This window comes from Heloderma suspectum, chromosome 2 (genome assembly GCF_057233095.1).
Source record: "Heloderma suspectum isolate Gila_16-S chromosome 2, 16-S_ref, whole genome shotgun sequence".
NCBI lineage: Eukaryota > Metazoa > Chordata > Lepidosauria > Squamata > Helodermatidae > Heloderma > Heloderma suspectum.
Genome location: NC_139459.1, coordinates 283,082,596 through 283,098,872, shown reverse-complemented (window position 1 = coordinate 283,098,872; position 16,277 = coordinate 283,082,596). Strand labels below are relative to the sequence as shown.

At 42.8% G+C, this 16,277-nt stretch overlaps 1 protein-coding gene across 3 annotated transcripts in view; it reads right to left on the bottom strand.

The window, feature by feature from the left end:
* Window positions 1-16,277, bottom strand: part of HEMK1 (HemK methyltransferase 1, mitochondrial release factors N(5)-glutamine) — a 64,829-nt gene that overhangs the window by 24,633 nt on the left and 23,919 nt on the right. For all 3 annotated transcript variants that reach the window (XR_014788480.1, XM_084839655.1, XM_084839656.1), the window contains 4 exons: window positions 9,971-10,132; window positions 9,304-9,368; window positions 2,639-2,688; window positions 592-697 (listed from right to left, as the gene is read on the bottom strand). Coding sequence is in view for 2 of the 3 variants with exons in the window: in XM_084839655.1 (XP_084695781.1) it covers window positions 592-697; window positions 2,639-2,688; window positions 9,304-9,368; window positions 9,971-10,132 (383 nt within the window). In the remaining variant the exon portion in view is untranslated. The remainder of the gene's footprint in view (window positions 1-591; window positions 698-2,638; window positions 2,689-9,303; window positions 9,369-9,970; window positions 10,133-16,277) is intronic.

Below are 16,277 nucleotides of genomic sequence, written 5' to 3'. Positions count from 1 at the left end.
TTTCAACTATTGATGTCTCAGGAGTATTCCCAAAGGACTGGGCTGTAGCAATTGTCATCCCAATCCATAAGGGCGGTTCTATATCTGACCCGGGAAATTATAGACCAATTAAGTCTCCTGGATGTGATTGGCAAGCTCTATAGTAAATACCTCTTAGAGAAATTAGAGTCCTAGTTAGAAGAGTTTAGGATCCTGGCCGAGGAACAAGTTGGCTTTCAAAGGGAATGCTCTACTATAGATCATTGTTTTCTCCTACACCATCTGATTGGTAAATATACCATTTCCAATGTGGTGCTTGTACTTTTCTCCCAGTGGAACAAACACAGCTCCAGCAAGAGTAATTTTAAACTGGGAAAACTGCATAAAAAGAAAGGGTTATCCCCTCCTCAGAGCCATGTCCCCTATTCAATTTTGGGGGATGGTTCCAGAGTTGCTAGTACTAATTCTTTAAAACTGAAGAGGGATCCTATTAGTACATGGATCTCCCACATCATGTCTAGTTTGGCCCTTAGACCCCCAGCAGTCTTTATCAAAGAGCAAAGGAAAAACAAAACATAATAAGGATGACAGAAGGAAGAGTTGTGTGACTACCAGAGGATTTCTGCCGCCAAGTGAGTCATGTCTTCGTGGAAAACGTAAGGTGGATTACTGATTATAGCGTCTACCAAACCCCAAGGCAATAGATATTCCCAAGGACCTACATTAAAGGATCAAAACAAACTTTAGTCATAATAATACCGCAAAAGATTATTCCCCAAATTACATGTGTTTATCTCCCAATTAACCTATACCTCCCAACTTGCAGGTATAGTTTGGTCTGGTTTGGAAAATCACCCCAGACTTTATAAACCATCGCCAATCCCCTCCCCACATCACATGTTGGCTTTGGCACAAAGATCCTGGCTGGTACTAAGACATCCCAATAGCTCAGAACTGGGGAACTCTGGATTAATGTTGGTTAACAAACTAGGAAAATAAGTCAACATGGTTCTGGCTTATTCTCCTGGTTTGTTAACCATCATTAAACCAGAGTTCCCCAGGTCACACATAACAGGGAATTCTGGCTTAATACAAACCTAGATCTTTGTGATGTAGATGAGGTATGGTGGGGGACGGGAGGGAGGTGCACTTGGCCCCAACACTTATTCCTGGCTTCATAAATCATGGTTTATGAAGCCTGGAATTATCATCTGAACAAGGCCATTGCCTCCCTCCCCCACAACCAAATAATCAAACACATTAAAAAATAAATCCCAACCAGCCTTAGAGCAAACTGCAAAACAATGTTAATGGAACTGAAGACTGCTGTATCTGGCTGGAACATATGGAATGAAGTATTGTAATTTTAGAATAAATAATAGTTTATGGGACAATTTCCAGAGCTGTCTACAATATTTTATAGCACACAATAAAACAGCAATAATCAGTACAATATCTGACAATACAATACAATATCAAAAGCCAGCAATAAAACAATCACAACAGTAATTAAAAAATATATACATCAAAGGTTAAAACCGGGGGGGGGGGTCATCTTTGGTTGGACCTAAGCACATTAGCATTGGCACAAGGCGAGCTTCCCTGAGGATAGAATTCTACAAGTGCGGGGCCACAACTAAAAAGGCCCTCTCCCCCATTGCCACCCGCATCACCTCAGATGGTAGGGGTACCTTGAGGAGGGCTTCTGAGTAAGATCTTAATGTATAGGCAGGTTGATGTGGGAGACTGCAGGGAGGGGCCATAGCTGATTGGTAGAGCACATGCTTTGCATGCAGAGGGTCCCAGGTCTGACCTCTGGCATCTCCACGTAGGACTGGGAAAGCCCCCTGTGTGAAACTCTGACAGCCACTGCCAGTCTGTGTAGATAATGCTGAGCCAGATGGGCCGGTGGTCTGACTCAGTATAAGGCAGCTTCCTGTGTTCTCAAGATGCTCCTTCAAATATCCAGGTCCCAAGCTTTGTAGGGCTTTAAAGGCAAGCAACAGCCCTTTGGATTGTGCTCAGAAATAGGCTGGAAGCCAGTAAGCTGTTTAAGCACAGGTGAGATGTGTTCCCAACCTCTGGTCCCAGTTAATAGTCTGGCAGATGCACTTTAACTGCAGTTTCTGGGCAGTCTTTAATAGGCAGCCTCATGTACAACACATTATGCAGCAGTCTAACCTGGAAGGTATCAGTGTATGAGTAACTGTAGCCAGACTCTCTCTACCCCAGGAGGGGGCTTTGCAGCTGGTGCAAAGGCGCTGAAAGGCGCTCTACACCACTGAGGCTACACAATCAATATTTGCGCATATGACCAACAGAAACTTCACACGTGAATGAACTTCCCATATTGTACTTCCTCATTTTGCCAACACTATACAAAAGTCTGATGTGACATTATAATTAAGGCTAACCCTTCAAATATATTAGGATGGTTACTGACATATTTTGGGGGTACTACACTCTGAAATGATGCTGGGAGGTACAAAGGCCATTATTGGCAACTGCATTCTGCAGGTTACTGCACAGTGTTCCTGGAAAGCGAATGTGCGGGTAGGTCTTTCCAGCTGTCTTGTATTTTCATGCAAGACAGACCTCATCTCTCCCCTTCCCCTCATACCATTTAGAACAGATAAATGCAAATATGAAAGGGACTTACTTGAAGAGATGTCATGGTGAAGGATGCTGATCCTGTCCTGTAGATGTAACCTATGGAGAGGAGATTATGCACAAGAAACACACACACATGCACACACACCACTTAACATTTTATGACTGAAAACACTTGTTAAAACCCATCACTCCCAAATCACAGGTAAAAAAAAGCACTGAGGGAAATCAACAACAAAGTTATGTGATCACAGAATTGTGGAGTGCTTATGTTGTTCTCTCATTTGTATTGATTTATTTGTAGGATTTTTGTATCGACTTTCTGGCGTAAAACAACCAAGGCAACGTACAACAAATCAAAACCAACAAAACCACCATTAAAATATTAAAAGCAACAACACTACTAAAAACAATTTAACATTCCACAAACTCAAAACAGAACAACCTGTTGTTGCAATCCACCAATTATGCAGAACTTTCATTAAGCAACAACTTTTGCAATCCTTACAGCAATCCCCACCCCCATATTATGCTGCCTGGGAAGTCATCATCATTCCCACTTTAAAGACTGAAAGCTGGGAACTACTAATCTGCTGAGGGCCATCCAACAGTCAGTGGCTGAGCTTGCAAACCTCTGTCTCCCAGACTCAGCACTCTGTCCATTAGGCCACACTAGCTTCTCTAAAAAAATTCTCATTACATCTGGAAGTCCTTCCTGTTAATAGCAACTGCAGACCCATTTCCCCCTTTTTTGCACCAAGTTGACAGATTATTTTAAGTGAACGAAACAGGGTTTCCTGATTCTGTCCCTGATAAATTGTACCATATGGAAGAAGCAGGGCCCTAGAAGCCATTCCACACTGCTGCTATGATATGCCCCAAGGTAAAATTCCACTTTGCATCCACAGCAGAGCTACGGTGGGCTTTGCACTTTAGGGCAGACAAAAGTTAAATTTGAAAAGGAGAAGTGGGATAGATTAGCTTGAGCTGAAATGAGCCATCAAGAAAGACACGAAGGGAAGATGAGACAGGAGAGAGAGAGAAAAAAAGTCAACAGCCCTTCAGAGTAAATGAGGAGTGCTTAATGTCAGATTAAAACTAACATGACTTAGGGCGCAAGGCTGGCTGGGGAATGCTGAGAGTTGTAGGGCTTTTTTCTGTCTAAACATGCATAGGGCTGCGCCCTTAAGTGCATTTTTAATTCATTCAGAAAGCAATAGGGAGCGAAGCCTGGTGGAGCGCGTGCATGTGTGTGCGTCTGAGGGAGACAGGGGTGGTGGGGAGGGGTTGGGCCTGTATCAAATATCCTCTGGTCTCCATAGTACTCACTACCCCACCCTTCAGACCAGGCTGGTCCCCAACTCTCCTGCCTTGCATATGGAGGTGATTGTGCAAGTAGCACAGTGGGTGCAGCAGCAGTGATGTTGGTGCGGGGCTCTCCATGCCATATCTTGGAGAGGCACTGTGGTGTCGTGGAGAGAGTGTTTGACTTGGACCATGGGGAAAATGGCCCAGGGTTCGTGTCCCTGCCCAGGCACAGAGCTTGTTACTCTATCAGACTAGCCTACCTCACATTGCTGGCTTTTCTTTATTATCAGTATTCATATACCATTTAATATAATAAAATCTCTAAGGGGTTCACATATGAATTGTGGGGCTAAAAATGGAAACCGCATTTGGATAATTTTTAGATATGGTAAGTCATATATACATCACTTAAATGAATAAATAAAAAAACAAGTGATTCCCATTACCATCTGCAGTCTGAAATGGTACAGTCCAGGAAGGCTGTGCCACATGATCATAATGTGTTTGACTCTAAGTCCTGCATAACCTTTCTTGAATTCTATAAAGCATGGGCAGAACAGAAGTGATATTAAATAAAAATAATTGTTACAGCTGGAAAGTTTTCTGGTGGTGCTTAGTTACTATATGAGTGGAAGCAGAGAGAACAGCTGTTTGGCAAGTCCTTACACAACCAGCAACCACAGTCAGTGGTGGTATTTAGTAACTAAAAGAATGAGGTGCCAAGTTCCATGGCCTTGCCCAGTTTTCATTACCAGGGAGCCTAAGCATAAGGCAGTTCCTGATTAGGAATGAAGGGCCAAGAAAAAGAAAATTCATCAGTCTGTAATCACATGCCTTTGGGAGGTACAGGTGTGGTACTCATTAGCAGAGGATGGCTCTTACCAAGCTTTGCCCACAGGGGAACACTAACATCCTAACATGCAGCTTTAAAAGGCAGGGCAAGCCCACAACTGGCTTAGACTGGAAGATAACACTGCTTAACATGCTGGCTTCATGGGAAACAGCTGCAGGGAGATGAGTCTTGGCAGCTTCTCAAGGTTAGAAGTAGAAATTAAAGGGGAATTTGCAAAGCTCCATGTTTGCTTCTAACCAGCAGTTCCTTATCAGATTCTCCTGTGTTAGCAGCTAGGGATATGGTTTGCCCAACTACGACATTCAGAAGAGTGAAAACCCATGTGGTTTCTGCCCTGTGCACCAGCAGTCCGTATAAGAAGGGCAACACTTGAGAAACAGGGTTGGTAACTCTCTTTCAACTCAACGGCTCTGTTCAGACACAACAGCAGTGTTCGGCGACAATTTGTGGGTGAATTAATCAACAGATTGTAGGGTCGTGTGCTGCATGTGAACCACTTTCTGTTTCCAGCAACAACTTACAAATGCCACAACAATAAACCACAGCTTAATTTAGGATTGTTAAATCCATGAACAACCCCAAGTGCCTGGGTTCAGACATCACAGTAACACCCTATGAATGAAGCATTTGTAGACTATTACTGGAAATAGGAAGTGGCTCATGCACAATTTGTGGGTTAATTAACACAGCTGTTACCTCCAAACAGAGCCAATGATTCATTATTCAATGCATTAGAAAAGGCTGATTACACCATCCCAAGATCACGTAAATGGGACTGCAGTTCTTTAGGCCTCATATACCCAACCAAATGTTACTCAAGGTCTTTGGTGGTGTATATGGTATCCTATGCCCCATTTACAGGTGGTATATCTGATCCATAAAGTGGATAAATAATTTACATTGGCATAAGAAAGCCCCTTTTTATAATAAACTCAACAGCAGGCTGCAGCCCTCCTCCCTCAAGAGGGAGTCAGTCTGTCTGTCTGTCTCTCACACACACACACTCTTGCTTGTTCTTTCCAGCCAGGAGTGGGTGAGATAGGGAAAATCAGAAGCCTCCCTTTCTTACACAGCATCAGGCACTACCAAGCATTGGAGAATCTGCATCCACTAACCCCCAGCACTAAGTTTCAACAAATTTCTATGCTCAAATTTATATCTAGGTAGCAATGATGTATGAGCAAAGGACTGATAGGGGCCGCAGCTCAGTGGCACAGACTGCATTCAACATACATAAGACCCATGGCTCAATCCATGGAAATTCCAGTTAAAAAGACTTCAGGTAACAGGGCTGGGAACAGGACCTCTGCCTGATACAGAGGAGCTACTAGAATTAGTACTGTGACACATTTTTGTGTGTCATGGAAAAAACCCTGCCATCCCCTCTTCCACACATTTTTCATGCTTGTTTACAGCTCCTGTTCTCCTGATCTGCTATTGTTTTAGGGTGAGGCTGGGAACCATGCTGGCAGATTCATTGCCTGTCAGCATGGGCTGGCAAGACATTTTCACCCTGATCCAGTTCTAGGTGTGCATGACTAGTTAGGGGCAGAATGGGGGATTCACAGACATCATTCATCTGCACTGCATTAACTTCAGTGAGATGTGTATCTCCACCCACATGCTGTCCAAGGACTGCAGAAGCACCACTGGATCAGGGCGAGAGAACGTCACCCCATTGCTGAGACAGAGGGGATGCGTTCCTCCCCCTCCCAGCACCTGCCCCAATGCTTCTGAATAGTTTTCAACTCCTTTGTGAAGACTTGCAAATAATCACCAGAAGGGAGGAGCACATTTTTGGGACAGCAAAAATGTTTAGGAGAAGCACACTGCCCACTTCAGTTTGGCACTAATCAGAGCAGTCAGTGCTGAGCTAAGGCGGCCAGGGGTCTAACTCAGGATATGCCAGGTTCATCTGTCCAACTGTAAGCTGTAGTTTTCGTCAGTGTAATCATCCTAAGCTAAATTAACTGCTCATGTGTAACTTGGCTTCGGGCTCTCTTTTTTCCCCTGCCATCCAGAATGGCTTCCCCTCACCCCCAGAGGGAAAGTTAATAATATATGTGAATCAGAAACAGCACTCTTCCTACAACTGCATTACACCCATGGTTATCTACTGGTATTGCAACATAGTCTTTGAATTACTGTGTTAACATCTCGGATGGATCCAGGTGCTACAGAAACAGTAAGAAAGAAAAGTCCCCAGGAATCAGAAGAGAAGAAGGTCATGATTTTAAAAAGGGTAATACGTCATACAGTATCAAAGGAAATCATATATATACTGTTCCTCTTACTTACTCTGTCACACTTATTAACATGTGATCTCTAGTCATTAATTTCACTTTCCCAAGATGACTTAGGGAGACCACGCCTTATATTGTCAAGCTTGTTTGTATTTAAAAGCCTGGATAGATAAACTACTTCTGAGTATCTCATAGTCCCCTCTTATAATTTTTTTAAATATGACTAGGCTTTTCTCCAGTAATTATACTGTATGATAGTTGATTTTAGTAATCCTTTCCATTATACATGTGTGACAGTGCTATAAGAATGAAAATAGATGTGTTAAACCACATTCCGCCATTATAAGCCCTGAACATTCTAAATGTTTATAAAACCATGACGCTTTGTCTAAATTGTCTGAAATTTGGCACAGAGTATCTATGTGTTGAGCACCATGCTGTCCAAATTTCAGGAAAATTTGTTGAGAAACAGCTAAATATAGCAGATAAAGTATGTCCCCTTTTTCATTTTTCTCCTGCGTGCAACTATTTTTGCTCACACATTTTTTATTTGCCTCTTTAAATGTGTCCAAAATGTGATGAAATTGTGATGGTCTTGTCTTTTATCAAAATTCGTGGTGTATGTCTTGTGTTATTTGTTTCTAAGGTCCCCATGCCTCTAAATGCAAATCTTGGTTGAAGATCTTGCAATAAATGCTCACTGCCTCTTCCACAAACATAGATGGCTGCTGCCACACTGGCAAGGTTGAAGCCAACAGGTCAAGGAAAGGGGGAGCAGTGTCCTTGGTGTGTGTATGTGGTGAAGTGCTTGGGTGTGGGTGTATATGAAGTGTGTGTTCAGTTCCCATAAAGAATTTTAAAAGTTATAGTACATATAGGAATGGTTAATTGAGCTACATCCAAGTAACCTTGAACTTCTATCCTAGAACAGAGTAGGAAAGCTGGTGCCCTCCAAAATATTTTAGATTACAGTTCTCATAATTCCTGAACATTGGCCATGCTGGCTGGGGCTTATTGGAGTTATAGTCTAAAACTTCTGGAGGGCATCAGGTTGCCAACACCTGTCCAAGTGCACTAAGTTTGTGGGGTTGCTAAATATCTGATTTCTCCCCCTAGTAAGATACAAATCCCAAGTGCCTAGCAGACTGAGTTGCATGGAAGTTCATTAGATTATCTGTACATATAATTTTAGAATAAAAGCTGAGCAAGGTGGGGCGAACAAAGTAAATGCAAAATGCAAGCCTTTTATTTTTAAAGGGCAGTCTTAACAGGTTCCTTTTTTAAAAAAAATCTGTATCCTCTCTTGATTGGGTCCACAAAGGATAGTCTGGGGTACGTGTAGAGGAAGAGGACTGGGGCTAAAGGAGCAAAGGAAAGTGGGGGTGCATGGAGGCAATGTTATAAGTGAGCACAATATGCAAGACAATAGAATGTGTCTACTGTTTATGTGGTTCAGAAGTTTAAATCTAAGTGCCTTAATTTGCATTTTCCATGCTTTTTGGCACATGAGTTAATTTCAAGTGCTTTAATACTTCTCTGAAATAGGAGGTGTTTCTTTAAAGCATTATTTTAGCACTGTGTTTTCTGTACTGGATTTATGCACATTCTCCATCAAGTGCTTGAACAGGTAAACTGCTTATTTAGTAAAATACAGAAATACTGGCAGAGCTATGTGCTTGACTTGTGAATTGCCTCAAGAGTCCTGATGGTGGGCAACTGGATACCTGATCAACAAAGAAGTAAACTGTAACAAACAAAATGTGGCAGTGTGGAGTGTTCTTGTTCAGGAATGCAGGCAGGGCTGGTCTTACCATTAGGCAAAGTGAGGCAGTTGCCTCAGGTGGCAAATGCTGGGAGGTCATAGTAAGGTGATGGAGGAGAGATGGTCTTCCCTTTGCCCCCTAAGCTAGCCTGCTGCCTTCAGGTGTGGTGGAGGATGCTGTCCCATCCATCAGCATTGAACAAAAATGTTTAGTCCTGAAGAAAGGGTTTTGTACATGGAATGGGAGGGGGCACCATGTTGTTCTTTGGTTCAGGCAGCAAAACATCTTGGACCTGTCCTAGATCCAGGCATTCCATTCAATTCCTCCTCCCCCTAGCTTTCTGCCCCATCCCAAGCCTGCTCAGTGAGCATTCTGTGCTGGCATGGGTTGCTGGGTGTGTGTGTTCTTAAATATTTTTGTGTACTTCTGCAAACCTTGGGGGTTTCCCCAAGTCTGCTTATACCTTGTGCTTGGATGGTGCAATTTTGACTACACGATTCAACTGAGGGATGTGTTCACTATTAGTATATGGGATGTGTGCTTTTACCTTTCAGCATTTTCTTTGGTGAGATTCACAGCAGCTTCCAGTTTATCTATGGCAATGACCTGGCTCTGAGAAAGGAAGAAAGAAAGAAAGAAAGAAAGAAAGAAAGAAAAGAAGGAAGAATGAAAGAAGAAACAAAAGACAGGAGTTCATGATCTTTCTACCTCAGGTGTATGTGTGTGTATATATATATATCCCTGACAATGTGTGCAGATAAAGTTAATCATTATTATACACATATTGCTGGAGGCAAGGCTGTGATTGAGAAAGTGCGGGTTACATAAGTCCTACAAAGTAGTCCAGTGTTGTTATTCCCATTGTGTGTGTGTGGGGTGGATGGGTTAGAGTAGTATATGACAGCTCTGCAGCGTAGTCCAGTGTTGTTATCCAGTCTCCTGGTGTGTTGGTGTTTTAGGGAAATGCAGCGAGAGGTGGGCCCGGGGATTGGGCCAGCGGATGAACTTCTGAAAGCTGAAAATGACCAGTTGGGAGGAGAGTCCTTGCAAAATGAAATGTGAATATGATATTTGGTCTGCTTATTAGGCCCTAAATCACAAACACTTCAAAGCATTAGCCTTTCTTCCTTCTACTTGTCTGCATTTTTCTGTGTGAAATGGGGATACAGGTATCTCAACATTATTTTTATCCATATAGTGATCATTTCACTCACGCGGGGCAGCTTCTTCAGAAGACTCAGAGCAATTGCGCCTGACCCACAGCCGACCTCCAGGATTACAGGACCATGGGTCTCTAGGGACAGCAAAGGGTTCTTGCAGCATGTTGAGGTCAATCTCGTCCTCCATGTTTCACCCACAATAAGGGAGACCAGTTCCTAGAAGGCAAAACCAAGCCCTGTGATGATTCCACCCTGAGTTCTCAGTTCCCTGTCTAGACATAGAGTGTGCTGCGTAACACCTTTGTTGAGGCCTGTGCTTTTAGGTGACAGCCCAGGATACCAGATATACTTACCTATTTTACTTACTTTTTTCTGATGAAATAAGCTGTTGCCAATGAAAGCTCACATCTCAATAGTGTATTAATGCGTTTTGTCCTTTTCCTGCTAAAGGGTTGTATCCAATGGAGTCACTCCACCAGCGGGAGGGGACTGTTGGAGGAACTGGTTTCCCCCTCTCCCCTGCAGCCCCCCAAATCTACTCCAGAAGGTGGGAGATCCACCAGAGCAGATTTGCACTACGTGCAGGGGGATGCAGGGAGTAGATGGGGAAGTCCCATTGCACAAATGGACTTTTGCTCAAGCAAGGGTTGGATTCAACCCACAGACTGGAAGCAGCTTCAGGTATGACGGCATCGCCAAGCAGAGAGGAAGCACAAGACCCTCACACCTTACGCTCTGCCAACAGTGTCTCATCTAAAGCATAAATTATACATCTCCACCCTAATGGAAATGTGCACATTTTCTGGGAAGGGGAAGATGTAGGAATTGCATTTCAGATGCAGCTCTTCGGCTCCATGCGGCAAACATATTTTCCAAATACATTTGCCAGAAGTGCGATGTAAGAGAATAAAAGCCACACAGATGGTGGCGTGGGGAGAAGAGAAACAACTGACCACTGGGGCATTTGTGTATTGGCAGAAAAAAGTTGCACAGAGAAAGAAGCTGGAGGTGGGAGGTGGGGGAGAGAAAGAAAGAAAGAAAGAGAGAGAGAGAGAAAGAGAGAAAGGCAAGGAATTAAAAGCAGGTCCTGTGCTGAAGTTTCGGGCCAGTAGAAGAAAACCACTATAATAGAAACTGCATTCTAAGAGCTTCCCTTGTTACAGTTCAATCCCATACTAATCTACTCAGAAGTAAGCCCCAGTGGAACTTATTCCCAGGCATGTTTAGGATCACAACCTTGGTTTGTCAATTAAACTAGTGCTTGCCAAATGAGAATTCGCCAAATATAGGATACTGTGAAGTCAAAGTGCCTCAGTTTTGAATAAGGGGTGTCTAGGAGAACTCAATAAGCATTAGTACAAGGGGTTTGTATATATTTAAAGTCTCTGACTGTGAAGAAAGAACCCCCAGAAAAAAACAACATGAATGCCCCTAAGTATGAAGGCATAAAATAAAAGGCCATTAGTCGTTTTCATCACCCATTTGTATTTTTGGTGTAAACATTAGCACAGCATGGAAATTTGTGGTAAGGGCAGATTTCTTCACATTAGAGGGCTGTACAAACAGAAAAGCCTTCACCAACAGCGAGCCCTGTTTGCCTCTCGACACCTGCTTATTCACACACCTCCTCCTCCAGCAAACAAGCAACCAGAAAGTGGGTCATAAAGCAGCAGAGGCTACAGAAGCCTGGAAGGAAACTCATCTGTCTCTCCCAGTTATTCCCCACCATAAATGTGTTTGCATGGCACTACACTTGGTTGCTGTGGAAACAGTTAGGAAGTTGCAAACATGGAATAAAATGTAGCAACTGGGGCAGAGGAGTCCCTGAGGGCTTGTTACAAAACATTTATCTTGGGGTAGATGTTAATTGGATACATTCACACTAACATGAGGAAAAGAAAAAGAGAAGGATTGTAATGGGTGTCAGCTTGGTATAAGGATTACAGCCTTAAGGATCCAAACTACATGTGACAGAGGCAGACCCATACCCATTTGTTTAAACCTGGGTGGGTCTTAGACCGAGTGGTCGCTCATTCCCATTCATGTTCTAGAATGGGAGTAGGCAACCTGGTGCCCTCCAGATGTTTTAAACATCTCTCTCTCTCTCTCTCTCTCTCTCTCTCTCCTTTTAACACGTTATTCACTGCCACATATATACGCACTCCTTCTTGCATATAAATACTACACTATTTTACCCTCTTTCATACATGCAGCTCACCCTGAGGGTTAATTCGTACTTCCTATCAGAGGTGAAGTCCTCATGAGGTGACCTTTATGGCTTCGTTTTCATGTGTTTTACTGAAATTACCTCAAACATGAAAATCTCCCAAGAGAAACATTCATTTTCAAGTGTATGATCTAATTTCCATCTTTCCATGAGGGAAAGGCATTTCCATGAGAGTGCAGTTTCAGCCAAATGGTTCTCCACGTCAAAATGAAATCATAAAGTCCACCATACGAGAAATTTACACCACCTCAGAAATAAACATATGACTCTTCCATTCTGCCATACTTCAACATGCTTGTTGCCTCGCCCAACTTATTTCTCAACCAGCTGCTGAGGTAGAAGAAAGGAAAACCAAGAGACCTGAAGGCCTTCCAGCACATTCTCCCAAATCCAAGGTAGCAGTAGCAGCACCACAGAGACCTAAGTGGGCTCATGGAGTATTCTTACAGTGGCTGCACGAAGGCCTGAGATCACACACAAACTCAGGAAAGCAGGACTCTACATCTACTACTTTCATTTGTTTTGCTCCCTCTTTTTCAAAGATGAAAATCAGAGCTGGGAATGTGCTGTTGGCAGTGGTGATAACAAGTGCTCTTCCTCGAATTTGCAGATGAAGTTTGTACCTATACCTAGAAAGCTTGGTCAGCCAGAATGCCCTTGAACATGCTGGCCTTCTGGCACTTTATGACTCTGTGTTATTTATACAAAAGTTTCAGCACTTCAGGAAACTGTCAAGTATGAGGACGGAATGCAGAGAACTTAAACTCACTAATATGAAGATATAATCTGGAAACTAATATGGCAGTTGCACAAGGAAGGAGCCTGTCTCCTCCTCGTTTCCAGTCAGTGTGCTTAAGATTACAGCCTTAAGGACACAAGCTACATGTGACAGAGGCAGACCCACTTGTTTAAACCTGAGCTTGGCCCTCCATGACCATGTTCCTGTGCCATGACTTACCCCTCCACAGTCTGTCCCCTCTGGTGCTTTTCTCATTAGCTGAGAGTTCCAATACCAGACATGAGTTTGGCTGGGAGAGATGTGCTTAGGGAGGAGAGGCTATGGGGAGGCAAGCAGTCCACATGGAGCAGGCTCAGCTCCAGTCCCCTCTTTTACTTTAAGGATTGGACCTTGACCACTGGTTTATACCTGACTGGAACAGAACTGGTTCTGCCTCCATCATGCCTAGTTTGACCTCTCAATCAATGGATCAGTGAATGCTTGCTGCTGGCATTGGAAAAGGGGTTTCCCATTCAGTGCAGGAAGCATTTTGATTCACAGAACACTGAGTTCAGTATGATTGGTCCACGCCGTCCCCTGAGCCCAATTATGAGTTTGTTTATTTTACTGAAATGGCCATCTTAAAATCCTGAAGGTATCACATGTACAGAATTAGAATTAAATCAACTGGAGACAACCACACACCTGAGACCAGTTCTCTTGCCCGTGTCTGAACTGTATAACAGTTGTGCATCACAGGGCAAAAACTCATATGCTGATTGTAGGTATTCCTGCTTTAGTGGCACGGGCCAAATGAGCTATGCTAGAGAAATGCCCCAAGGCCATGATGCCATGCTGGAATCAAGTCATTACACCCAATCCTTATATGCTTATTTTCTCCTATTGAGTATAAAGCTTCTGTTGTTCCTTGTTGCCTATTAAAATGGGATATGGAGAATGTCCCTGATTCAGCTAAAGTTAGCCATGATTAACTTGTTCCATTTATTTCACGGAGTCTTAGTCACAACTACTTTTATTTGGATTGGGGACTTGTAAATAAATTGGCCAAGGGCCTTTGATCAAACTAAGGATGTTGAGACACTGGCGGTTTTTGCATGCAGTCCGCTATAGGACAGAAATGTGAGGACTTGGTCTGGTTCATATAGAGACCATAATATGTGACTCTTTGCACTCTACTTTCTGGAGGGTTTTAAAAAATTATTGTTTTGTATATAACTCTGGTAACTCACTAAAGAAACAGATGTGCCTGCAATTTTCCAGACAGAAACATTCCATCGTTCCTCTTCCTGCTGCCCTGCCATTCCACCTCTGTTATTTGAACTTTTTTTTTTTGCCTTAAGAACATGAGAAGAGCCATACCTATCTAGTCCAGCATTCTGTTAACACAGTGGCTCACGAGCTGCCTGTGGGAAACCCACAAGAAGGACATGGGTGTAACAGCACTCTTCTGCTTATGTTCCCCAGCAACTGCTGTACACAGGCATACTGCCTCTGACACTGGAGGCAGCATATAGCCATCAGTACTAGTAGCCATGGATAGCCTTGTCCTCCATGAACTTGTCCAACCCTCAAAGCCATCCAATCTGGTGGCCATCACCACTTCCGGTGGCAGCGAATTCCACAGTCCAACTATGCGCTGGGTGAAGAAGTACTTCCTTTTATCCATCCTGAATTTCCCACCAGTCAGCTTCATGGGATGACCCCGGGTTCTAGTATTTTGAGAGAGGGAGAAAAATGTCTCCCTATCCACTTTCTCCACACCATGCATAATTTTGTACAACTCTAATATATTTCATCTTACTTGCCTTTCCTCTATGATAAGCAGTCCCAGATGTTGTAAGCTTTCCTCATAGGGGAGTTGCTCCAGCTCCTTGATCATTTTAGTTGCCCTTTTCTGCTCTTTTTCCCACTCTGCAATATCCTTTTTAGGTGTGGTGACCAGAACTGTACACAGTATTCCAAATGTGGTCACACCATAGTATAAGGGCAGTATGATATTGGCAGTTTTATTCTCAGTTCCTTATGCCTAACATGGAATTTGTCTTTTTTCCACAGCAGCCACACACTGGGTCAACATTTTCATCTCTTGCACTGCTGCTAGGTTTTATTGTGGTTGTATTGTTATATTGTGGTTTTAATGTTCTGTATATTTTAAATTGTTTTATTGTGTGTTGTTTGGATTTAATTTTTGTGAACCGCCCAGAGAGCTTCGGCGATTGGGCGGTATAGAAATGAAATAAATAAATAAATAAATAAATAAACAAACCCCAAGACCTCTTTCTTGGTCTGTCAACCTCTAGCTCAGATGGTATCAGCTTATATGTAAAGTTGGGATTTTTTGCCCCAAAGTGCATCATTTTACACTTGCTTACATTGAACTACATTTGCCATTTTGATGCCCATTTTCCCAGTTTGGATAGATCCTTTTGGAGCATTTCCCAATCCCTTTTTGTTTTAACCATCCTAAAGAACTTGGTGTCAGCAGCAAACTTGTCCACCTCACCACTCACTCCCAATTCCAGATCATTTATGAATAAGTTTAAAAGTGTTGTTCCCAATACAGATCCCTGTGGGACCCCACTGTTTGCATCTCTTGATCGGGAGAATGTATTATTTATTTCTCCCCTCTGCTTTCTGCTCTTTAACCAGTTACTGATCCATAAGAAAACCTCTCCTCTTATTCTATGACTGCTAAGTATGCTCAGGAATCTTTGGTGAGAGACTTTGTCAAAGGCTTTTTGGAAGTTCAAGTAAACAATGTCTACTGGATCAACCCTGGCCACATGTTTTTTGACACTCTCAAATAATGCTAAAAGGTTAGCGAGACTGGACTTAGAAGCTATGTTGATCCTTTTCCAGCAGGGCTTATCCTTCTATATGCTTACTAATTTTGTCTAGGAACCTTGTTAATTTTGTCTGCAATTTTCTTTTAGGAGAAGCAAATTGGGTGACATCATGATCCCACAAATTGGCTACTTTACAATCCGAATTCAAGGTTCCCCTCCTTTTTTTTAAGCACATTACATCAGATTTATTGGGGTACATATCTGTGCACGACTGCAATGTCAGAGATTCAGCATTTATTAAGAAATTAAAACAACAGTCCTATGCTGGAGTAAGAGGAGTATATTCTATAAGAAATACTCAAAGATTAGTACCAGAACACTACAGGGGGATAAAAGTGAAATGAACTTAAGTAAAACAAGAGCTCCGGTCTGGATGCAGCCTAATTATACAGCTAGAGGGGATCAGCTTCCTTGCAATAGAGCTTAAGGTTGGAGAAATCAACACAATATTGCCCACTATTTCTCCATGTTGTCTGTAGCTTCTTCCACGTGCCACACAAAAACACTGAAGATACATCTGGCCTAGTTTCATATATACTCCACAGCACT